The sequence below is a fragment of the Dryas octopetala genome, chromosome 3, assembly GCF_963921425.1.
Source record: "Dryas octopetala chromosome 3, drDryOcto1.1, whole genome shotgun sequence".
NCBI lineage: Eukaryota > Viridiplantae > Streptophyta > Magnoliopsida > Rosales > Rosaceae > Dryas > Dryas octopetala.
This window is the reverse complement of record NC_141368.1, coordinates 4,012,060-4,034,924: the sequence shown is the minus strand read 5'-3', so window position 1 is coordinate 4,034,924 and position 22,865 is coordinate 4,012,060. Positions and strand designations below refer to the sequence as shown.

Here is a 22,865-nt window from a genome sequence, read left to right as displayed (position 1 = left end):
AATTCTATAAAACTTTAAAAAGTTGATTGCATGGTTTATGAATCTCATTTCTCACCCAATATTTTTTTTAAGGCATTACGGTTTGCTATAAGGCTTATTTAAGAAGGCTACACCATTCATTACTATAGACAAATTAAATTGCATATGTTTTATTTTCGCATAGAATCGTTGGCCATATATTGTAATTAACCAAACGTGACTTATCATACACGACAATTAACTCCTTTATAACACAAAAAGTGTTCCTCTTAATTTGCTCTTTTCTATTGTTGGCTTAGTTTTGGATGTAAGAATGAGCTCCAATGATTCCCCTTTTGCATTTGATCAAAACTATTTTGTTAATTTTTCCACGTTATAATCATGCACCAGTTGAAGGGCTATATATTATCTTGTCTTTGTGCAATGAATAATCAAGTCTTCTAATAATTGATTCTCCACTCTCAGTTTTAATCCATCTCGATCATATATCCATATGTGTAAAACACACATCAATTACATTTCTTGCACAACTTTCCGTCTTTCCGTCTATAGCTTCTTCATCAGTCTAACCATCTAACCCATTATTTGCTTTTACACTTTTGACTTTCCCTCCCACCAGAATCTTCCTTTTCAGTTCTGCTAGCTTCCCATTTATGCAGGACTCTATAAATTTGGACTCATTGTTTGAAGTCCTTAAAAAGAGAACTAAATAGCCAGAAACTATAGAGTTAAACTTGTAGTTCTTAATTCCATGGCTTCAGCTTGTGCCTTTCCTGACATATCTTCATGGATTCAGAGCCTTCCACCAGTCACTCAATGGCCAGCAAATTCCATTTCTATACACATATGTTCTTCAAGTCCATCCCAACCATCCCTCAAACTCTCCATAACCAAAAACCATCAAACCCCAACTCTCACTTTTTCCATTTTTGCGGATTTCAATCTCCCCATCTCTCTTTGGACCTCAAAACAGTTCAAGTTCAGCCCCAAATCCACCAATTTAATAAACCAAGAAACTATTTCCAGTCTCTTGGTCAATTTCATTGAAGATGTTCTTCATTATGGCTCAAACAAGAACAACTTCTTGATCAAATTTCTTAAACTAGACTTCATTCCCAACTTTGGAGAAGTTTTCAACCTCTCATTTGTCACTCTCCTGTTCCTTGTTTGCATCTATGAAGCACCTGCAGACCTGCGCTCGGGATGTCTTAACATTCTCAAGAATCACTTGGCAAATTGTTGGTCAAGACAAGCATCAAAGTCTCTGATCAAACTGTTAGGATCCAATTTAGAAGAGGAGTGGATGAGGTCCATAAACCTTGCAATCACTAATTGGATTGTGGAGCGCCAAGCCACCCAGCACACCCTCGTGAAAACACCATCACCACTCTTCTCTTATGCATTTTCATCAACATTTGGGTTATGGAAAGTCCAGTTATATTGTCCTGTCATAGCCATGGACATTGAAAATTCCAGCAGCCCTTCTGTTGATGAGAGGCTGCAATTCTCTCTGAACTACCACCAGCTTGAGGGTGTGCTTCAATTCAATTACAAAGTCATAATTCAAGAGAAGTGGATTGATGTGATGCTAAACATTGACAACATAAGGTACTTAATTTCTAGTGTAATTTGAAAGCCGAAATTTCTTCTATATAAGTTTTGTAACTTAAGAAGCTTCTTTTTTCTGCAGGTGTGATGTTATCAGTCTTGCGAATGAGACTCTAATGAAGGAACGGGGTGCTGGAGCAGCTGAAAAGCACTTCCCATCAAGAATTTCGTTACAACTTACTCCAACTCTCCAAACCAATGTAGTAAGCGTTTCAGTGGGCAAATCTTCTGAGAACCCTGCAAGAGAGATTAGCAAAGAAAAAGGCATAGAAGGCTCGCTTGAACCACCTAACCCTTACTTGACACTCAAGGTATCAGCTGGAGAGACCATAACAATGAGCTTGAAGCCTTGGAAATTCGAGGAATCCGTGTATGGTTACAGTGCAAAATTGAATTGGTTTCTGCATGATAGTGTGGATGGAAGAGAGGTCTTCTCTTCTAAACCATCAAAATTTGCATTGATCAACCCCAAGGCTTGGTTCAAAGACAGATACTCTAGTGCTTATAGACCTTTCACTAGGCAAGGAGGGGTCATTTTTGCTGGTGATCAGTATGGAGAGGGTGTGTGGTGGAAGGTGGACAAAGCTGCCTTGGGAAGGACCATGGAATGGGAAATTAGAGGGTGGATCTGGTTAACATATTGGCCTAACAAACATAGAACATTTTATACTGAGACTAGGAGGTTGGAATTTAGAGAAATCCTCAGCCTTACAATTGCTTAAAGCTTTTGGGGACATAATCACAATTTGCTTAATCTAGGAAACTCACTTCAAGTGTAGTTTGTGATTTCCAGGCTTGTATTTGATAAGATTGAATTTATTATGGAATATAATATTGAATATTTTAGTTTTTCTCTTCCAAAAAAGAAAATTAAGCAAAAGAAGTTGTTTTGAGTTTCTAAATCAAATCTCAGGTAATCTTCTTTTTTTAGATTAAAAATCTAGACTATAGTTGAGTAAAATTCACAGTCTGACAAAGTAAGCATCTTATATCCTCAATTTTTTTGGCAAGAAAACATTTTTGTTCAAATCCCTTCTTCAAAATTCTTCGATTTATACAGACCTTATGATTACATCAGGCTTTTTTGATAAAAGAAAATAAAAAACATTATTGGGCTTAAACTTGTACCCAAGGAAAAATTGGGCTGGAACTCTCTCAGTAGTGGATATCCAATTAGACGAAAGCCCATTACGACGGGATCTGAGATCAAACGACGCTATCTATTCCATCACAGATCAAACGATGGCCACGTGGCAGTCGGACATCGACTATAATCCTACGACCTGCCGCATGCAACCACTCCTCAGATGAGAGCCACGTAAGACAGAAGTAGTACAGAACACACCCCGGCGCAAGTTAGCGATAAGTAGCGGAAAGTTAAACGGAGAAACTGATGGGAGCGGGCGGACATTTCGAAGACAACCTCCCCAACTGTGCTTAACCAAACACACACGGAGTAGTTCTTCGGTTCTTCCTTTTCTTTAAGCTCTCGATTTAACCCCCAAATTTCTCTATAAATTATTAAATTGACATATCGACCCAATTCCTTCATTTCTGGTTCGTCAAATTCCCAGAAATCTCTCTTCTGCATTTTGTTCCATTCGATTACTCCCATGGAGTCCTCTGCTGTTCTCCGATCCTTTAACTGTAACTCTCTCTCTCTCTCTCTCTCTATTTTCATGCATACATGTATACATTATATGTGTATATTCTTGGGTATATCTGTGAAGCTTAAGCAGTGATGTATATGCTTGCATTAGTGATTTAGTGGTTGAATAATTTGAGCTATATTTTTGTTTACTTGTTTGGTTTCGTGAATGAAATGAGATCAGAAGGAATCAGAATTCTGTGGATTCTCAAAAAGGAAATAGAACGGTTCAAATTTGTGTAGTTATCTCGTTATCTCTGGAGAACGAAACTAAGCTGGTTATTGCACACTATCTGTGAAGTGATTAATGTAATACTAATTCAAAGGAAATTTGGATATTGAGGTAACAAACTATGGTCCAGTGGTTTGAGATCTGATGTAATATTCAACTGAATAGCGAATCCGAAAGAAAATTATTGATCCCATGCCAACCATCAATTTTATTATTTTGTTTGTTCTTGCCTATGTTAAAATCATATATGCATAATTCTTTTAACGTTACTCTGCAAAGTGCAAACTGTTCAACCATTGTTGAAGTTTGATCTGGATTCAGGTTCTCATAAGACAATGTGATATAGCAGGTTCTGTAGGCACAGTTTTGCATATCCGGTCCTTGGTTGACAAGCCTGGTATGTTTCCAGCGTACAACGCCAGAAGGCCCACCTCAAGTAGATCATACTTCCAAGGCTTGATGGTCGGTGAGAAGTTCATTTATTCTCCACAAAAGCGGAAGGGAGTGCTACTATCATGTGCGAAGACATCTGAAGCTACCAAGACTGAAAAATCCAATGGTAATTTTATGTCTATTTTCAGGCCCAAAAAAAAAAAGTCCATGTCTATTTATCAGTAACATGTTTGTTCTTTACAAGTCCTATTGCATCAATCCATTGGTTATATTTTCTTTGGGGGTGGGGGTGGGAGAGGTGGGAGAGGGGGAAGTTGAGAGAGTGGTGGGCTGAATGTAATTTTAGATATTTGATATTTTTCACCACATTAAGAAGCTATGACTATAATGCTTTAGATTTATGTGTCATTCTCAAAACAGGATCTATTTCCATGTCCATAATTGAATATTGCTAGAGTACCAACACAATGTGATTTCTCACTTCTCAGCCGAAGTCACTTTCTACTGCATTATTCTACATTCTGCTTTTGCATGGATATTTGGTAAAGTCTGACTTCCATGACACTGTTGCATCAAATTACATGGCACTGCTGCTCTCTGTGCTGGCCTATGACAGACGTGTTTACACATGCTAATATGTTAATGTTTCATTTTCTGAGTAAAACTATTAGACTTCCATCCTAAAGAAATTTATGATTGGGCAGTTCCATCAGACGGCAAGGCACAAGGCTCATCGGAGAGAGCTCCTCAACCAGCAACTTTTCCTAGTGGATTTGAGGTGAGAATATCTCTTTATTAGAGAAAGAAAAGAAACTGAGCCACGGAGCTTGGTTTTTGTTGTGTGATGCTTCCCTTTTTCTAAAGCATATTTAGCTTTTTCCTACATTTGTTAAGGTATTTTTTATTAATGATTCACATAGAGAATTAGCCATAATATATGTAGTTTATCCTTGTATATGTATAATGATTCATTTCTTCCATTTGTTTGTTGTATGATTCATAATGAAAATAATCTTTACTCTTGCTTTGATTATGATTGCTTCATATATTTTTTATATAACAAATTGTTTTCTGGAACTTCTATATTTAGTCACGCCTTGCTGCATGAATCTCAACTGATTATGAGCTTTGAAGATTTTGTATTAATTTCATGTCAGCTTTCACTTCATAAATTAATTTTATCCAATGCTGTGCTCCAACTCTGGATATTTTTAGCTCTTAAAGCACAAGCTTAAGGCATGCCCTCCTATCCTGTGATGATGGTTATTCATTAAATTGTATTAGGTTCAATTTGTCTTGACAAGTTTTGGTTGAATTCTTTGGCATTCTACCTTCTGGTTTGACACATAGTTGTCTTTATCATCAGGCACTGATGCTAGAAGTCTGTGATGAGACAGAGATTGCTGAACTGAAACTTAAGGTGAATCTCTATACCCATCAAGCAACCTGCTAGTCTTGAGAAATCTATTATTGTTGCTTAATGTGTAAATAAAACATGCATTTTATACTAAAGAAGAAAATGTATGTACATCATTAAGTTCAGACAAGCACTGGGTACTCAATTTGTTAAGGGATTGACGACACATTGATTGGTGTGGCAATGCAGTTAAGGCATAAAGGACGCGTATCAATAGTTTCTTCTCTTAAGAAATCTATACGGATGCCAATATATCAGTTGAATGCTTTGGGACTTAATTCAAACAAATAAGTTAATTGGAATTTAGGAAAAAGAATTCTGTATTTAACCAACACAGTGACTTGTGCTGTTGAGCCCCACGTGTAACACAAATGATAATGCATGTGGGTCCAGCACCAGATATATTTCCTTGTGGGGAAAAATCTGCTACGCATAAATTTAAATATTGGAGCGAAGATCATGGTTTTCAACACCTGAATAAAGTTCATTAAATCTCACAGGGTCTCTAATGTTTTATGGTATGGGTTATCTGGAGTTGATTGTCATCTGCAAATTTTTGGCTGTATTACATTCTCTTATTTGATGGGTCATACATTCTCTGTGTTAGATTGGAGACTTTCAAATGCATTTGAAGCGGAACATTGGAGCCACCATTGCTCCAGTGTCTAGCATCTCGCCAACAACAGCACCACCTATTCCAACTAAACCCATGGTTGAATCAGCTCCTGCTCCCCCTCCATCATCACCACCAAAATCTTCTGAAAAATCCAGTCCATTTACAAACACTTCCGTAGACAAGTCATCAAAGTTAGCAGCCTTGGAGGCTTCTGGATCTAATGCATATGTTCTGGTTTCTTCTCCAACGGTATGTGTTAAGCCTATGCAGGGAGGAAAACTACGATATAGCGTCTAGGATTCACTTTTTTTACTCTTCCTTTTTTTTTTTTCTTGGCCAGGTTGGTTCATTCCGAAGGGGCAGAACGGTGAAAGGAAAGAAGCAACCTCCTATCTGTAAAGAGGTATCTCTTGCATACCTATGTTTGGCTTTACATTAATACTTTTAGGTCATAATTCAGAAGGAAAATCACCTAATATGTCCTTATGTGTTGTATCATATTTCCAAGTGCTTGAATCTCTGAATCAATGATAAAACTATCAAGTTCTTATGCTAAGTGAGAGATGTGACATCAGATTCTTCTAAGCTTTTGATTTAAATGAGTAAAGCAAGAGCTGAACCGATCAGTAAAAAAATATCCATCTAGAAGATTGCATTTTCGGTAATAAGATGTTATAAGTCCCTTATTGTAAGCATACAAGTAATGTTAAAGACCACGCCTCCTATGTGTGCCTTTGTAACTTTATTATGATTGAAGTCTCATAAGAGCGTCATTGTCATTTCCTTACCCAAATATTGAAATTTGGCCTCTCTTGATTCCAAAATATACAGGGTGATGTAATCAAAGGAGGACAAGTAATCGGATACGTGGATCAGTTTGGCACCGAACTTCCTGTGAAGGTATGTTTCCCATTTCAGTTGCTTTAATTTCAGTGTTTCATGATAGGCACTTCACTCATGATGGATTCTTGATATGTTGAGCAGTCTGATGTGGGTGGAGAAGTTTTGAAGCTCCTCTTCAATGACGGAGGTATAATGCCTATTATCATTACCAACTCATGGTATTTTAATGTTATTCTAGAACAACTAATGGTATAAAACAATCGTGAGTCTCCCCAAAGTGACATTATATTCTAGAACATACAACAATGTTAAAGCTTTCTTATGTTGTTTTTGGATCAACCTAAAAGAAATGTACATTATGGTTTTTTACTTATACTTTTATACTGTTACCTCTTGTACTCTCTCATTCTTTTTTTAATACAATTGTTTATGATTCACAGAAGCTGTTGGTTATGGGGACCCACTTATTGCTGTCTTGCCATCATTTCACGGGATCGAGTGAGCTTTTCTCTCTTCCCAGTAATTGTTGTTGAAGAGCTTCGAGGCTTGCAGTTTTCTAGAGTCATTCTTTCCATCTTTGTCTTTTTACCTTGTGGCATTAAGGGACAGGCATATTATGTATTGCATATTTCTGGTCAGGAAAATTGACTATTGGATATTTAGGAATAATTTGATTGAGCTTCTGTAATCGATGTGTTAGACATTGTTTCTGCCTTTGGTGGTTTACATTGTAGATGTGCTGCATATGGAAGAAGACTTTACTACTCAAATGCAAGTGTTGCATGAAATGAAAGCAGTTTTGCACTATTTGTAACAACTTTTTGGCCATCAGTATATTGATTAAGTATATGACCCACAATTTCAGCGATGAACAATGGGTCATACGCTTGTAACATGTTGGCTCGTGAACTATGGGCTGTGGGATGTAGATCACAGGTCAGTTCAATAGTTTTTTAATATTGGCATTTATATAAAATTAGGAAAAAGACAAAAATGATTATAATGATGTTTTTTTATTTTCTTAAACCCTACTCGAATTGGCACCACTCAAGATTTTCGTTGTAACTGGCAGATAAGATGGATGACTAGTTCACCATCCAGAGAAGTTTCAAATATTTTCCAAAATTTATGTGACGGAAAAAAAAAAAAATCAATCAAACACTATTTTCTTTTTTATTAAAGAAAAAAATCAATTATTTAAGGCGCTAAACTTTTTTTTTTTTGTGGCCAAGAAGGCGCTAAACATTAACGAATAACGAACCAAAAACAACTTGCTTCAAAAGCCGAAATTCAACGACTCTTTTCTTCTGTGTGACCATGTGGGAGTGTGGGACTGAATGTCTAAATGTTAAGCATTCTCGCCGCAAAATCAAAATGAAGCCCCACACCAACAGAGGCTTCACCGCAAGTGGACCACTATATGTAACGTCTCTTCCACGCGCCTCTCCGGAAATCCAACTCCGCCGGCAACTGTTCCACGTTTTCCGGCGAGTTTCTTACCGAAAGAACCACCACACCAAAATCTCCGTCATTCTCCGCCGGAATTCGTCCGGAGATTCCGATAAAGATATCAGAAATTCAATAGAAGATGCCAACTGTTCCGACAAAGCTCCCCGGAGTCCGCTCCATACGAGGCGACACGCACTACTTGCGCCGTCCCTGGCGCTCGGCGCTTGGTTTCTGAAATCGACTGTGGCGAGCGCTCAGGACGCGCCGTCGCTGTCGCCTTCAGCGACGGCACCGGAACCAAGAGCTGAGGAGAAGAAGGAGGAGGATGTGATAACGTCGAGGATATACGACGCGACGGCGATCGGAGAGCCAATGGCGGTGGGAAAGGACAAGAGCAAGGTCTGGGAGAAGCTGATGAATGCTCGGATTCTGTATTTAGGCGAAGCCGAACAGGTTCCGGTTCGCGACGACAAAGAATTGGAGCTTGAGATTGTGAAGAACTTGGGGAAAAGGTGTTTGGAGAGCGACCGAACCTTGTCTTTGGCTTTTGAAGCTTTTCCTTGTAACCTTCAGGACCAGCTCAATCAGTACATGAACAAAAGGTTATCTCATAACTCATAAATATCGTAAGTTTATTTCTATCTGTTTATGTATAATCTGCATTTCACACACGGTCGCATATATTTCTGTGTTGCTTATATTGATGCCTATATAATATGTGATGGCAGCATAGATGGAGAAGCTTTGAAGTCTTACACATCACATTGGCCGCCTCAACGCTGGCAGGAATATGAGCCTCTTCTAAGTTACTGTCGCGATAATGGAGTTCGGCTTGTGGCTTGTGGTACTCCACTCAAGGTCCTCTTACATACTTACACTTTCCTTTAATCAAACTAGCTAGCATCAATGTATCATGGTGTATCTTGTACTGGATCCTATAATCTAAATTTGAACAACTGGGTTGCATAAATGTCATTTCTTAAGATCTTAATGTATGTTAGTTTTCTGCCACTTCTTATTTTTTAGAGTGTGAATAGGTTAGTAACTAAGTTGTGCATAGTGATTACTCTGGTATTCGTAGGTTTTACGGATTGTCCAAGCTGAGGGAATCCGTGGGCTTTCAAAGGCTGACCGTAAAATGTATGCTCCTCCAGCGGGTTCGGGATTCATCTCAGGCTTCACTTCTATCACGCGCAGATCGCCAGTTGATTTGAATTCTCCGAGTCAATTGGTTCCTTTTGGGCCGAGCTCGTATCTATCTGCACAAGCAAGAGTGGTTGAAGATTATACTATGTCCCAGATTATCTTGCAGGCAATGGTAGATAGAGGAGCAAATGGTATTCTAGTGGTGGTGACAGGTGCAAGCCATGTCAGATATGGGTTAAGAGGGACAGGACTGCCAGCTAGAATTTCAAAAAAGATGCAAAAGAAAAACCAAGTAGTTATATTACTTAATCCTGAAAGACAGGACATACGACGAGAGGGTGAAGTTCCTGTTGCTGATTTCCTGTGGTATTCTGCTGCCAGACCCTGCAATAGGAATTGTTTTGATCGTGCTGAAATTGCTCGAGTTATGAATGCAGCAGGCAGGAGGCGAGACGCCCTTCCACAGGTTAGCTGTATTCTTCTTAGTCTTTTTCTTCCTTTGTTGTTTCATCAGTTTAACTTATTCTTGATTTGAAAAACAGTTTGACAACAAAAGTTCCCACACCAGTGTACACTAATGGTTGAAAGAATATACATTAAAGGACCTAATTGTTTTTAAATGCTCCCCGGAGGTGAAATAATTTTCTTTGTAGAAGTTCTACTTCCCAATGTTTATAGGGAGATTTCACTTAATTGAATAACTGGGAGTGCTTCAAGCTCATGCGTGCACTAGGAGGTACATAATTTTAATGCAACTAGTAGTTAGCTTTTATGGTGGTATAATTGTCAAGAATAAAGATGGATCATCTTAAGCTATGATGAAATAACAGGGATCATCTTATCAATTGCTTATTTAGCTGAAATTTCACCTTTTCCAGAAGTCATTTTGGATTTAACAAATGATGTTTGGTTAACGGAGGTGAGTTGTCTGATGTGATGGGGGGTTTGCAAGTTACATATGCTTTTAGGAAAATATTAACTCTCCTTAATGGTGTTGCTTTCTTCTCTGAAGACCAAATTGTGTTTTGCTTTTCAGGACCTTCAAAAAGGACTGGATCTTGGTTTGGTATCTCCAGAGGTATTACAGAACTTCTTTGATCTGGAGCAATATCCTCTTATTTCAGAGCTCACTCAACGTTTCCAGGTATGTAGATTTGAAATTTTTATACTTTGTTAGGTTTTTAATCATTAGAATGTTTTGACATTTATACTAGATTCAAAGGTGAAAAGCAATAATAGGCACATAAGATTACCATAGCTCATCTTGATGCAGGGTTTCAGAGAAAGATTGTTGGCAGATCCTAAATTCTTGCATAGATTAGCCATAGAAGAAGCCATATCAATAACTACTACTCTCTTAGCACAGTATGAGAGGCGCAAAGAAAATTTCTTTGAAGAGCTGGACTACGTTATTACGGATACTCTAAGGGGAACAGTTGTTGATTTCTTTACAGTGTGGCTTCCTGCCCCGACATTGTCGTTCCTTTCGTATGCTGATGAGATGAATGAGCCTGATGGCATGGATGCTATTAAAGGTCTTCTTGGATCCATCCCAGATAATGCATTTCAAAAGGATCTTGCAGGGAAGGATTGGAGTATCAATCATAGACTTGCATCTATGCTTTTGGGCGGGCTAAAACTAGCTAGTGTTGGATTTATTTCCAGTATTGGGGCTGTTGCTGCCTCAAATGTTCTGTTTTCAGCTCGCAGATTCATTAACCCAGCTCTTGTTATCAATCAGCAAAAGAAAAGATCTCCAGTGCTTAAAACGGCAATAATATATGGATGCTTTCTCGGAACATCAGCGAATCTCCGTTATCAGGTAGAGAAAGTGCTCGACATCTTCTTTGCTTTTATTTTTTCTAAAAAAAAAAGGAAACAGAGAAATATGTTATAGATATAAGAGTAACCAAATTACTTTAAAGGTGAACAAACAGTCCGGAAAAAATAAAAACAAAAACAGAAACGGCCAAATAAAGTCAACTAGCAACTCAAGGAACAAATAGTAACTCATGAAACAGCAGCAACCCTTCAGCGTGGATAAAAAATGGGGTATATCTCAAAATTCACTTGAAGCCAATGCCCACAAAAATGCTTCTATTTCTAAACAAAAAAAAAAAAAAAGAGAGAAGGAAAATTGGGCTACAAGCTGTAAAGTTGGAGCTAACTAGGCATCTTTGCCACCTTATAAGTCAGAATGACCCTCATATACTCATCCAATGAATAGGACAGTCCTTTGCAATATAACAAAAGTAAAAAACATATTTATACATCTTAGTTGTGTTGTAGTGTTCCTTTGGCATTAACATGAAATATAATTGTAATGCAGATTATTGCTGGAGTAGTGGAGCATCGACTTTCTGATGTGTTTTCTTCTCAAACATTACTTGTAAATATGCTATCTTTCCTTTCTCGGACATTAAACTCTTACTGGGGAACTCAGGTTAGAATCATGTTATTCTTCAAGTATAATGTATTCTTATGCTCCAGTTCATTTATTTCTTTATATGTTCAAAGACCAATTAAGCCATGACAACCTTATTATTATTAGTCTTTATGAGAGCCATGTTTAGGAACCTGGCTCATCATGCTATTGTATTAATTTGTAGTTATGTACTATGTGTTTAGAGAATATATACTTGTCTTAATAGATGAAGTGGCTACTGATGGTGTACTGTTGTTTATGTAAATCTTTCATGAACTCTGTGGATCTTTTTCCATTTGTTATTTTGGTTATTGTTCATGCCTCATGGACCTGATGGTTTGTGATTTACAAAATCATTTAATCTTGATTCATTTTCTACGTGAACCATTGTTGCATCACAATAGCTAAAATGCAATTAGATAAATTTATTGCCCAATATTGCTCTTAATATTTCCTCTCAACTGCTGCAGCAATGGGTTGATCTTGCACGCTTTACTGGACTACAAGCTTGGAAGAGTGAATCGTCCTCTTACCAAATGCCAGATTCTACTAGACATGCTGCATTGGAATGTAACAACACAGAGGAGACTAGTGTAGATGAAATCCAGAATAAATGAGGTCATATCCCACTTTATACTTTCATACTAATTTACAGATAATTCTGGAATCTCAAAGAAATGGATTTTGGTCCTTAGCTTTACATGTATCACTTCCATTACCCAATTGTATGTTGTTTAATGTAATTGTACAATATAATTCTTACAATTTTGGTGATCATAAAAGCAATATTCTATAATTAAACTCCTAGTGTGTGTGAGCATACTTTTCAAATCTCGTCTGATCTATAGGTAGGTACTAGGTAGGAGGTACTCGGGAAGAATATAGATTGAAATTATCTCATAATAATATGAATGGGAAAACCTTCATGAAGAGATATATTTTTCCCTTGAAATGGTGCTGTAAACAGTGCTGTCATGATGAGAGAGGTGGGAATTGTTTTGGAGAATGATAGAGGATTGATGATAGCAATGGCCAAACCATAATTGGAGTTTTTCCCCCTACTGTTTATGGAATTATTGGCAGTGTTGGAGGGTTTGCAGATGGCTAAAGATGCTGGATTCAATGATTTCATATTAGAGACTGATGCTTTGCAGGTGATCCATATGCAAGGGGAAGAAGAGTCGTTTTCCATGGAAGGGCCTGTAATAGATGTGGTTAAACATGCTATGAGGGGTTGCAGAATATTGTGTTACATGGGATAAAACTATTTGTACTACTTACCATATTAGTACCACATATCAAATAGAGATGGGATCCACTTATATATGTGGATCAGTCAGAGCCGTTGTACCAAAGTGATACAAAAATTGTGGTACCTCTAGTAGACAACACTTCTCTTGTTTAGAGAGGTTCTTAGTTTCTTACCCAAAAATAATTTTCCAGAGGTCACTCTTGAATAACAAGTGCAAAAAAAAAAAAAAAAATAAAAGCACAAAAAGACCCCAAAATTGTCTCATTTACGGAAAAATGAATGGGGTTAACTTGAAAAGGAAAAAAAGAATTACCAAGACAGAGTGCAATTCTGAAATCTATCTATAACGTTCATTCACTGTGATTGTCCACGATCCTCTTGTTGTATCTTCAGGTGGGGCATCATGAATCAGCGGTTCTCTATCAATGGGTTGCATGGCCCGACTAACTTGTTTTCCTCCTATTCTCTGTTGTTGCACCACTAATACAGAGACTGCTGACTGATAATCCGGCGAAGCAAGCATATCGCCGACGATTCCAAGCTCCGGGCACTCACTCCACTCACCAAGCCCCGCAAGAAGCGGGGTGTCCTGATGATGCCTCCCTACCAACATCAAATCAAAACAGTCCACCATTGATTTGATAACAGCAGACAATCGTGCTCCATCTTGTACAACCTCTTCCACAACAACAAATCGTTCATTCACTGCATTTGCTCGCTGGTATTCGTGGATTAAGTCGCTGTCCCGCTTCCGGTCTTTAGTATTTTCAGCTCCAAAGAGAAGGAACCGTGCAACTGTTAAATCCACATTTGGATGCCTTGCCATGCGAGCGCCATAGGCTAGTGCCTCTGCATCGTCTGCACCACCAATGAAGATCACAGCAACATGGTATATATGCCGGGTAGCTAGAACCAACACCGACCCGCCTACGATTCCTCGGTCGATGAGAATTCCGACGGAGCAAGGTGCCTTTTTTAGGACATTGATGTTCATGGATTGGATGGCTCGACTGACTGACCCAATGGAGCCATCTATTGCCCATTGCTTGTGGAACGGCAGGATCACAATGTTTACTCTCTTGTCCCATGCTATCCGGCAAACGTCGTCGTGCATTGTTTCGTAATGGGAGACGGAGGTGAATGATTGAAGGGTAGCTCGACCTTCATTGTAGTTCTCGTATTGCCTCAATGCATTCACAATTTGACTGGATTTGGATGAAATGCTGCTGATGCTATGTAGGTTATCATGGGTGTGTGCTACAAGAATAGGGGTGGTTCGCCCCACAAGCTCAGCGAGGACAAGGGCTATGGCTGCAACAGGGTTGTCTTCCGTTGCATGTGACACTTCTAGGACGTTTATGATTGTGGGAACGCTTTCCGGGTTGTGAATGCAGGCCATAATTCGGAGCTCCGACTCCCGCTTCAGATGCTGGATTGTACTTCTTCTGAATAACGAGTACTGCTCTGAAGGATCATAGAGATATTTTATCAAGGGTGTTATCACTGCTGTTGTCCCTAGCACCGAGAGCACGGCCAGCGCAAATTCTTGATCAGTCATTATCTGCAATTAAAAGATTCATTCATCATATGATCATCATATCATTCAAGATTAGCATTGTATTGGGGAAAATCAGAGACAAATTAAGATCACCAGCCAAATTAGACACAAACCATGGATTGCTTCCACAAGTTGTAAACAATAAGCTCACTGATGCCTTTTGCGTTGAATATGAGACCAAGCACAAAAGCTTCTTGTGTAGGCAGACCACAATAGCGAGCTGGCAACATGACTGACCCGGTCTTGACCAGACTGGCGAAGAAAATCACAACCACCACGACCAACAAGGACCGCAAGTGAATCTTGAGGACGTTGGTTTTCATCCCACTGACGGCAAGGTATGTTGGGTAGAATAACCATGAAGCCAGAGTTTCAATCTTCCCCACCATAGCTGACCCCAAAGGCGGTCCATCTGGCACCACATAGCCAAGCAGAAACGGCCCCAGAAAGTAATGCTGGGATGCGAGCTCACTGAGAAACCCACAGACAAGAACAAAAACGAAAATGACAAAAGCGTAATTCTCCTTCAGAGGTTTTCCTTCCTGTGAACGGTTCACCATGTACAAAATCACGGGCCTGAACACAAACACAATCACAAGCAGAAGTGCAAATGCCGATGTCAATGCCAAAATTGGTACTGCTATATTTTTGCGATTGGGGTCCAAAGCTACCATACCAACCGCGACCAAGCAAATGCCTAAAAAATCAGTAAAAGCTGATGCAGTGAGGGCAAGGCGGCCCATGTCAGTGTTTAACATCTTGAGCTCGGTGAGCAGACAAGCAATGACAGCGGAACTGGACATACTCTGCGATCCGGCTATTAACGGGAGCACCTTCACTAAGGTGGCGTCCATGGGGAGATATCTGACCAACAAGAAGGATAATGCTTCAGAGCACGCGAAGGTGGTGAAGAAGGATGAAAGTCCAATGGCCAAGGCCTTTCGATTTGGGCGCAACACGTTGCTCACATCTATCTTCACTCCCATCATGAAGAGGAAGAACATGAGACCGAATACTGCAATTGTTTCAAGCACTATGGCGCCTTTGATAGGGAACAGAGCGTCCGAGATTTCCTTTCTATGCCCCAGGATTGATGGCCCGAATATTATACCACCCTGTACAGAATTGATTTGGTAATTAAAACTTTTGTTAATATACATGACTGGAAATTAAATGTAGGTAATTAGGAGGATTGATTAATTAAGAGGTACAGAAAACCTTACAAAAATCTGGGAAACAATGCTGGACTGTCCGATAGGTTTGAGGCCAAGATTGATGAACTGTGAAGCCAATGAAACTAGACATAACTGCAGCAAAAGAAGAGCTGTAGAGGATTGCAGGGGGTTTTTGTGGCGAAACACACTCCCGCCATGCATGCTGTGGGGATTTTGACACACCAAACTCACATTATCTATTGCATTTAGGACATCATGGACCAGTTCACTGCTCATTGCTGGTGGCTCCATTATCATATATGCTAATCAATTGATTAATTATTGCTGATAATTGTACTTAATTAATTGCAGCTTGCTGCAGGAAAAAGAATGAAGAAGAAGAAAGAAAAAAAAGGAAGAAGAGGGATGATATCAAAGTGATCGAATATTGCATGCATGCGACACCTACCACACATACAGTCACAGAGAAATGGGAGGTCAACCTGATATTTTGGATTTGATATATATGAGATGTGATAAGCAACGTATATCCTAAAAATTAGATATCTCTAAATTCGAGCAGTGAGAAAAGTGCGGGGAGCTCAGCTTGCTATATATCTCGTACTGTGTATCAACTATGACATGCATGCATGCACTTTATCATGGTATAAACGACTAGAGAAATTTACATGTAACATGTATATAGCTGATTTAATATTTCAAACAAATAATATAATGATATTTATACTTTTATACTTCATCACATAATATTCTTTAATTTCAAGACATAATTTATTTATTGAGATGTCAAGTCAGCTTTTATCCCTTTATAAGTAAGTTTATCTCATAAATGACTTGTAAATACTCGAATATGAATATGAACTATGTTAACCAAAACCAACTTGATCCAATAATCTACTAAATTATCAAATTTGGATAAAATACAACCATCAGTGTAGGATTTTTCTCAAATTTAATATATAAATTGAAAATAAATAGATAATTTATTTATATTTTTATATCATTATAATGGCTCTCATGAGGGATTGTGAAGTGACTTTTATAAGAATTTTTAGATTAATCTAATAACATATTTTTATTAACTTAAACCGTAAATCATACCTATTTTATTATCCAATAACTTACTTTAAATTACAAACACTTAAAAAAAAAAAAACTTCATTCAAACTCATTTTATTTCTCATCCTTTACTTAATATTCAAATATAGAATGAGACGAAGATATCATTTTATAATACTGTACCTAATATAAAATAGACAAATTATATTTCATTTGATGAATCTGAAAATTCTTATAAAACAATCCTCCGTAATTAATTCATATAAAGAGTCGGATGCGGTAGTCCGAGTCATAACTCATAAGTGATAAGACTGAAGCCTCTCTGGCGTGGCTAAGAATAGATAATTCAGTGGGCCCGCGTCTGAGACTCACTCTCGAAAGCGCAAAGGGGAAATAAGAAAACAGTGGGCCAGTGGGGAAAACTACCAATTTTGGACTTTGGAATTCGGACCCAATTGTGGGCCCAATTTTCATATTTGTCGCCATTCGACATACACCAGTGACCGACCACATTTTTTCACGCACCTTTCCGTTATTACATATTTGATATTTGTTTAGGATTCCGTATTTATTTGCCTATTTATATCACGACAATCAGAGAAGAAGATAAGATACCTCTCGGTCTTATCCTCATCACGTAATTCACCTCCTTCTTCTTCAACGCTTCAACTTCAGGTTTTCTCTCTTGCTAATATTTACCAAATTTCATTTGTATTTTTAAATTTTCAGTCGCATTGATTTGAGATTTGATATTAGCAGACAGCAAAGTGGCAATGGACGTAATTTCCGGTAGGACATCTGTAATTTGGACTCAGACAATTTGGATTTTGGAAACTCTAAAAATTATTGAGAACCATTGATGGCTTATATAGCCTTTTACAGAGCACGTAATGCCTAAATAAAATGCTTAAAAACAGGACAACTAAACAACCACTACTTGACCTTAAGACTCGGTCCTTATTGGACTACTTGAAACAAACACAGACTCATTCAAAACAGAACTCCTTTATTCTCGGTTTGGTCTGCTGCAACAAACCCTCCTTAAACTAAGCTTGGAGCAACAAGCTTAGCTTATCTCCAGCAGAACAAACTCCAAGCTTGCTCCTCAGATCTTCGAACACTTCTAGCTTCAACGGTTTGGTAAAAATGTCGGCTACTTGTTCCTTTGATTCACAATGTTCAAGACAAATCACTCCATCTTTGACCAAATCTCGAAGGAAATGGAAACGAACACCAATATGCTTGCACCTCCCATGAAAAACTGGATTTTTAGAGAGCTTAATTGTTGAAGTGTTGTCACATAGAATGACAATACTACCACTCACGTCATACTTCAGCTCCTCCAAGATCCTTTTAAACCAAACAGCTTGACAAGCACAGACAGATGCAGCAACATACTCCGCTTCGGTTGTAGAAAGAGTAACGATTGGTTGTTTCTTGGAACACCAAGCAACAGCTGCATCATCTAAGAGAAAAGCATAACCTGTGGTACTCTTCCGGCTATCGACATCTCCCGCAAAATCACTGTCAGTGTAAACAGTCAACCCTCCGATTCCTCCTCTCTTATACCAAATACCATAATCCATAGTCCCCTTAAGATACCTTAGGACTCTCTTAGCTGCTTGTAGATGTAATTTCGTTGGCTTTGACATGTAGCGGCTTAGAAGACTTACAGAAAACTGTAGATCAGGTCGAGTGTTGGTGATATACATGAGACTTCCAATTATCTTCTTGTAGAAAGTTTCATCGACTAGCTCTCCCTTTTCATCCAAATCGAGTTTGCACCCAGGTACCATCGGATTGCGCACTGAGTTGCAATTTTCCATCTCGAATCGCTTCAGAACTTCTAAGGCATACTTCGATTGAGATATGTGAATTCCCTCCGGTGTCTGCAACACTTCAATTCCCAGAAAATACCTCATTTTCCCGAGATCGGTCATGTCGAACTCCCTTTGCATCGATAACTTGAATTCTTTCATCATTGAGACATCATCTCCTGTGTAAATCAGGTCGTCCACATAAACACTAACAATCAGAAACTTGCCTTGTTTGTTGCTTTTAAGAAACAAGGTTTCTTCGTTTGGAGATTTCATAAAACCCTCCCTGATGAAATAATCTTCGATTCGACTGTACCAGGCCCTTGGAGCTTGTTTTAAGCCATACAAAGCCTTGTGGAGTTTGTAGACTTTGTCTTCATATCCTTCTGCCACGTACCCTTTAGGTTGCTGAATGTATACATCTTCTTCAAGAACTCCATGAAGAAAAGCAGATTTTACATCTAGCTGATAGATGTCCCAACCTTCTCGAGCTGCTGTAGCGATGATGGTTCTAATGGTATCCATTCGAGCGACAGGAGCATACACCTCTGTGTAATCGATTCCATGTTCTTGAGAGTATCCTTTCGCCACCAATCTCGCCTTATATTTGTTTATATCTCCTTGCTCGTTGAACTTTGTCTTATAGATCCATTTCACTCCGATGCACTTTGCTCCAACTGGCAAGTCTGTGAGTTTCCATGTTTGATTCTTCTCAATGGATTCTATCTCCTCGTTCATGGCTTCTCTCCACTTCGGAACTTTTTCTGCTTCTTCGAAAGTTGCTGGATCAAAAGAATTGATTTCCACCATGTTTAATTCGTCTTCTTCATCAATATCATCTCCGGTGACATAGTCACTGAGATATTGTGGTACACTTCTTGTTCTTCGTCCCTTTCTGACTTCTATGATTTGCTCGTTTGGAGCTTCTTCTTCGACTTCAACCGATTCCTCTGATTCATCACGTGAATCTTCTCCGGTATCATGCTCATCGTCACTTTCCTCCCATGTTCCATCATCATCGTTCCAACTCAAAACAGAATCTGTGTGATGATTTTGATCTTTTTCCCAGTTCCATCCTTTTGTTTCCTCGAACACCACATCTCTGCTTATCAATAACTTCTTCGTCTTTGGGTTGTACAGTTTGTACCCTTTGGATTCCTCTGAAAAACCAAGGAATACACATGCTGCACTTTTGTCGTCAAGCTTCCCTCGTTTCTCGTCGGAGATGTGAGCGTGTGCGAGACTTCCCCACACTCGAAAGTGTTCTACAGTTGGTTTGATTCCATTCCATGCCTCTTGCGGTGTGATGTCTTTTACGGCAAGTGTGGGACATCTATTAAGAATATAGAATGTCCAGATTACTGCTTCTGGCCAGAAAATCTTTGGCATCTTCCTTGCTGAAAGCATGGACCTGACCATGTTCATAACTGTGCGATTCTTTCTCTCTGCAACGCCGTTTTGCTGCGGTGTGTAAGCAGTGGTCAGTTGTCTCCGTATCCCATGTTCTTTGCAGTAATTCAAGAACTCATGAGAGGTAAACTCTCCTCCTCGATCGGTTCTCAGCCCTTTGATGCTCTTTCCCGATTCAATTTCCACCATCGTTTTAAATATCTTGAAGTTGCTGAAAGCTTCTGACTTCTCTTTCAGCAAATACACCCAAGCTTTCCTGCTATAATCGTCTATAAAACACAGAATGTACCTCTTTCCACTGGTGGATGTGGGACTGATCGGACCACATATATCAGAGTGTATCAACTCTAGAGTCTCTTTAGCTCTCCACTTGCTTTTCTTGGGAATGGGTTTCCTCGCTTGCTTTCCCACTAGACAATCTGAACATGTGAACTGTTGTGTGTCGAATTTGGGAAGACCACGAACCATGCCTTTGCTCTGCAATGCTCTCATGCCGCTGTGACTGAGATGTCCATACCGTTCATGCCACAACATTGTCATGTTTTCTGAAATTGTCTGCAGACACTGCTGTTGTGGTCTTGCTTCTTCTCTGGTTTCATCAAATAGTATGAACATTCGATTTGTGCTCATCTTACTCTCTGCTAGTAAACCCTTCTCGTCATGGTAAATTTTGCAGGTTCCTTTTTGTATCAGAATTGACAGCTTCTTCTCTTGGAGTTGTCCGAGACTCAAGAGATTGTTTCTGAGTTCCGGTACGTAGTAGACATCACTGATCACGTATGGTGCATCATTTAGGATCAGCTTCACGTTCCCTTTTCCAACGACTTCCATTTTTTTGTTATTTCCCAGCTTGACAGAATGTTTGAAACTCGAGTCCATCGTTGAGAACAGGTTGCGATCTCCGCTCATGTGATTTGAGCAACCTGAATCGAGAAACCAAGCTTTCCTTCCCATGATTTCTTGGTTATCCGAGTATGTCATCATCAACAGTTCTGCAGTCTCTTCATCCTCTTCGTCTTCGATGTAAGCCATCAACAACATCTCTTCCTTTTCATCGAAATCGGCATAATTCGCTTCTTCTTCCCACTTTGGGCATTCGTTTTGAAAGTGACCAAGTTGATGGCACTTGTAGCATTCTACTGTGCTTTTGTCGAACGATGTCCTGCCCCGACCACGTCCTCTTCCTCTTCCATTAGAACCTCTCCCTCTGGTTCCCGATCCTCTTCTGGTTGTTACTTTCAGAACTTGTTCGTCTATCCTTTCTGGTTTCTTGAATTTCTGTTCGTGAACAGACAATGAGCTTTGTAGTTCATCCAGAGAAATACTCTCAATGTCTTTTGATTCCTCTATCGACACCACAACATACATGAACCTTTCTGTCAAAGTTCTGAGAATTTTCTCCACCACCTTCGTGTCAGTCATCACTTCTCCATTGCTTCTCATCTGATTTGTGATGGCTAGCACTCGTTTGAAATAATCTTCAATGTTTTCAGATTCTTTCATCTCCAGTACTTCGAAATCTCTTCTGAGTTTCTGCAGCAACGATTTCTTTACTCGATCGTTTCCTCCAAACTTCCTCTTCATCGACTCCCATATGATTTTAGATGATCTCCGGTCCAAAATCTGCTCAAACGTCTCTCTATTGATTGATTGATAGAGATAGTGTTTGACCTTGTGATCGTTGGTTTTGGCATCGTCAAGTTGCTGCCTCTGCTCTTGTGTCAACACCGTTGTGACCGGCGGTTCCTCGAAACCGGTCTCGATCAGACTCCACAGTCCTCTGGCTCGGAAGAAATTCTCCATGACTTCACTCCAGTGATCCCAATGCCCATCGAATTGAGGTAGCTTCATCTTATCATCATCTCCCATCTCTCCTTACTCTCGTGTTTGAAGCTGCGGCTTCTTTTCTCACAATATCCAAAACTCGAGCTCTGATACCAATTTGTAATTTGGACTCAGACAATTTGGATTTTGGAAACTCTAAAAATTATTGAGAACCATTGATGGCTTATATAGCCTTTTACAGAGCACGTAATGCCTAAATAAAATGCTTAAAAACAGGACAACTAAACAACCACTACTTGACCTTAAGACTCGGTCCTTATTGGACTACTTGAAACAAACACAGACTCATTCAAAACAGAACTCCTTTATTCTCGGTTTGGTCTGCTGCAACAACATCGTCGCCGTCGTCAACTTTGAACCCGAACGCTCCGATGTTCGTTCCGTTGGCGTATCGGACGGTGGAGGACTTCTCCGAGGAATGGTGGGCCCTGGTTCAGTCCTCCCCTTGGTTCCGCGACTACTGGCTCCAAGAGCGCTTCCAGGATCCCCAAAATGACCCTGTCTTTCCCGATATTTACGACCCTGCCATCTCCGACATCGATGCCCTCTTCGACGACGACCACTACCCCGACAACAAACACAGTAAGTAACTCTACTTTAGTACCCCGGGTCAACTCGCCCGAGTTCCCGATCTAACTCGTTCTTTTTTTTTTTTTTTGGGTGTGTAGCAGAGGAGGAAGAAGAGAAAGACTTCCACAGAGAGTTGGTCTCCATGGGACTGTTGAAATGGCGAAAGGGTCGGGCTTTGGCGGAGGCTCCCAGGTATATTGAAAAGGCTCCGAAGAAAGTGAACCAGAAAGTGAGTCCACGGGCGATTCAGCAGCCGAGGTAGAACGAGTCGGTCTCTCTGACTCACCGAGTTTGATCATGTTGATGTTAGTATTTGTACATAGTATGTAATGTATGATCAGTTTTTAGTGTTTGTTCGTGTACTTGATGCTACCTTTTACTTGCTTTGAGCAGTAAAAAAATAAAATGAAATTTGTGACTCAA

The 22,865-nt window shown here is 39.4% G+C and overlaps 5 protein-coding genes across 11 annotated transcripts; 4 read left to right on the top strand and 1 right to left on the bottom strand.

Moving 5' to 3' along the window:
• The first annotated feature begins 714 nt into the window (after window positions 1-714).
• Window positions 715-2,428, top strand: LOC147289783 (neuronal PAS domain protein). The gene is made up of 2 exons (XM_086238181.1): window positions 715-1,587; window positions 1,670-2,428. Exons 1-2 carry the CDS (start codon window positions 731-733, stop codon window positions 2,307-2,309), a joined length of 1,497 nt encoding a protein of 498 aa, XP_086094307.1. The 5' UTR covers window positions 715-730; the 3' UTR covers window positions 2,310-2,428.
• Window positions 2,429-3,010: 582 nt separating this feature from the next.
• LOC147289782 (biotin/lipoyl attachment domain-containing protein) lies at window positions 3,011-7,604 on the top strand. Of its 2 annotated transcripts, none has more exons than XM_086234945.1 (9): window positions 3,011-3,234; window positions 3,814-4,026; window positions 4,565-4,638; window positions 5,227-5,280; window positions 5,885-6,142; window positions 6,234-6,296; window positions 6,725-6,793; window positions 6,878-6,923; window positions 7,177-7,604. In XM_086234945.1, exons 1-9 carry the CDS (start codon window positions 3,201-3,203, stop codon window positions 7,236-7,238), a joined length of 873 nt encoding a protein of 290 aa, XP_086091071.1. In that variant the 5' UTR covers window positions 3,011-3,200; the 3' UTR covers window positions 7,239-7,604. The 2 variants fall into 2 exon arrangements, with proteins under 2 accessions (XP_086091071.1, XP_086091072.1); XM_086234946.1 differs by having other exon boundaries at window positions 3,013-3,234; window positions 3,817-4,026.
• A 431-nt stretch (window positions 7,605-8,035) lies between these two features.
• On the top strand, window positions 8,036-16,352 carry LOC147289780 (protein RETICULATA-RELATED 5, chloroplastic-like). Of its 3 annotated transcripts, none has more exons than XM_086235706.1 (8): window positions 8,036-8,787; window positions 8,914-9,043; window positions 9,267-9,797; window positions 10,368-10,475; window positions 10,605-11,153; window positions 11,661-11,774; window positions 12,227-12,374; window positions 16,103-16,352. In XM_086235706.1, the coding sequence occupies exons 1-7, from the start codon at window positions 8,054-8,056 to the stop codon at window positions 12,371-12,373; spliced, it is 2,313 nt and encodes a 770-aa protein (XP_086091832.1). In that variant the 5' UTR covers window positions 8,036-8,053; the 3' UTR covers window position 12,374; window positions 16,103-16,352. The 3 variants fall into 3 exon arrangements, with proteins under 3 accessions (XP_086091832.1, XP_086091831.1, XP_086091830.1); XM_086235705.1 differs by having other exon boundaries at window positions 16,093-16,352; XM_086235704.1 differs by lacking the exon at window positions 16,103-16,352 and having other exon boundaries at window positions 12,227-12,561.
• LOC147289781 (cation/H(+) antiporter 15-like) lies at window positions 12,916-16,077 on the bottom strand. The gene is made up of 3 exons (XM_086235707.1): window positions 15,790-16,077; window positions 14,680-15,681; window positions 12,916-14,569 (listed from the first exon to the last, which is right to left on the bottom strand). The coding sequence occupies exons 1-3, from the start codon at window positions 16,036-16,038 to the stop codon at window positions 13,346-13,348; spliced, it is 2,475 nt and encodes an 824-aa protein (XP_086091833.1). The 5' UTR covers window positions 16,039-16,077; the 3' UTR covers window positions 12,916-13,345.
• Window positions 16,353-17,384: 1,032 nt separating the features above from the next.
• Window positions 17,385-22,865, top strand: LOC147289779 (protein EARLY RESPONSIVE TO DEHYDRATION 15-like). Of its 4 annotated transcripts, none has more exons than XM_086236645.1 (4): window positions 17,385-17,475; window positions 17,560-17,599; window positions 22,210-22,454; window positions 22,541-22,865. In XM_086236645.1, exons 2-4 carry the CDS (start codon window positions 17,574-17,576, stop codon window positions 22,702-22,704), a joined length of 435 nt encoding a protein of 144 aa, XP_086092771.1. In that variant the 5' UTR covers window positions 17,385-17,475; window positions 17,560-17,573; the 3' UTR covers window positions 22,705-22,865. The 4 variants fall into 4 exon arrangements, with proteins under 4 accessions (XP_086092771.1, XP_086092772.1, XP_086092773.1 ...); XM_086236646.1 differs by having other exon boundaries at window positions 17,557-17,599; XM_086236647.1 differs by having other exon boundaries at window positions 17,417-17,599; window positions 22,544-22,865.

Excerpts from the sequence above, each read along its gene's own strand:
- LOC147289783 (XM_086238181.1), top strand. The coding sequence starts at position 731 with ATGGCTTCAGCTTGTGCCTTTCCTGACATATCTTCATGGATTCAGAGC. Across the intron at positions 1,588-1,669 it reads CTAAACATTGACAACATAAG|GTGTGATGTTATCAGTCTTG; the intron begins GTACTTAATTTC and ends TTTTTTCTGCAG.
- LOC147289782 (XM_086234945.1), top strand. The coding sequence starts at position 3,201 with ATGGAGTCCTCTGCTGTTCTCCGATCCTTTAACT. Across the intron at positions 5,281-5,884 it reads TTGCTGAACTGAAACTTAAG|ATTGGAGACTTTCAAATGCA; the intron begins GTGAATCTCTAT and ends TCTCTGTGTTAG. Across the intron at positions 6,794-6,877 it reads GCACCGAACTTCCTGTGAAG|TCTGATGTGGGTGGAGAAGT; the intron begins GTATGTTTCCCA and ends TATGTTGAGCAG.
- LOC147289780 (XM_086235706.1), top strand. The coding sequence starts at position 8,054 with ATGTGGGAGTGTGGGACTGAATGTCTAAATGTTAAGCATTCTCGCCGC. Across the intron at positions 9,044-9,266 it reads CTTGTGGTACTCCACTCAAG|GTTTTACGGATTGTCCAAGC; the intron begins GTCCTCTTACAT and ends TGGTATTCGTAG. Across the intron at positions 11,154-11,660 it reads CAGCGAATCTCCGTTATCAG|ATTATTGCTGGAGTAGTGGA; the intron begins GTAGAGAAAGTG and ends ATTGTAATGCAG.
- LOC147289781 (XM_086235707.1), bottom strand. The coding sequence starts at position 16,038 with ATGATAATGGAGCCACCAGCAATGAGCAGTGAACTGGTCCATGATGTC. Across the intron at positions 15,682-15,789 it reads GCATTGTTTCCCAGATTTTT|GGTGGTATAATATTCGGGCC; the intron begins GTAAGGTTTTCT and ends AATTCTGTACAG. Across the intron at positions 14,570-14,679 it reads ACTTGTGGAAGCAATCCATG|ATAATGACTGATCAAGAATT; the intron begins GTTTGTGTCTAA and ends TTTTAATTGCAG.
- LOC147289779 (XM_086236645.1), top strand. The coding sequence starts at position 17,574 with ATGGACGTAATTTCCGGTAGGACATC. Across the intron at positions 17,600-22,209 it reads GTAATTTCCGGTAGGACATC|GTCGCCGTCGTCAACTTTGA; the intron begins TGTAATTTGGAC and ends TGCAACAACATC. Across the intron at positions 22,455-22,540 it reads CTACCCCGACAACAAACACA|CAGAGGAGGAAGAAGAGAAA; the intron begins GTAAGTAACTCT and ends TTGGGTGTGTAG.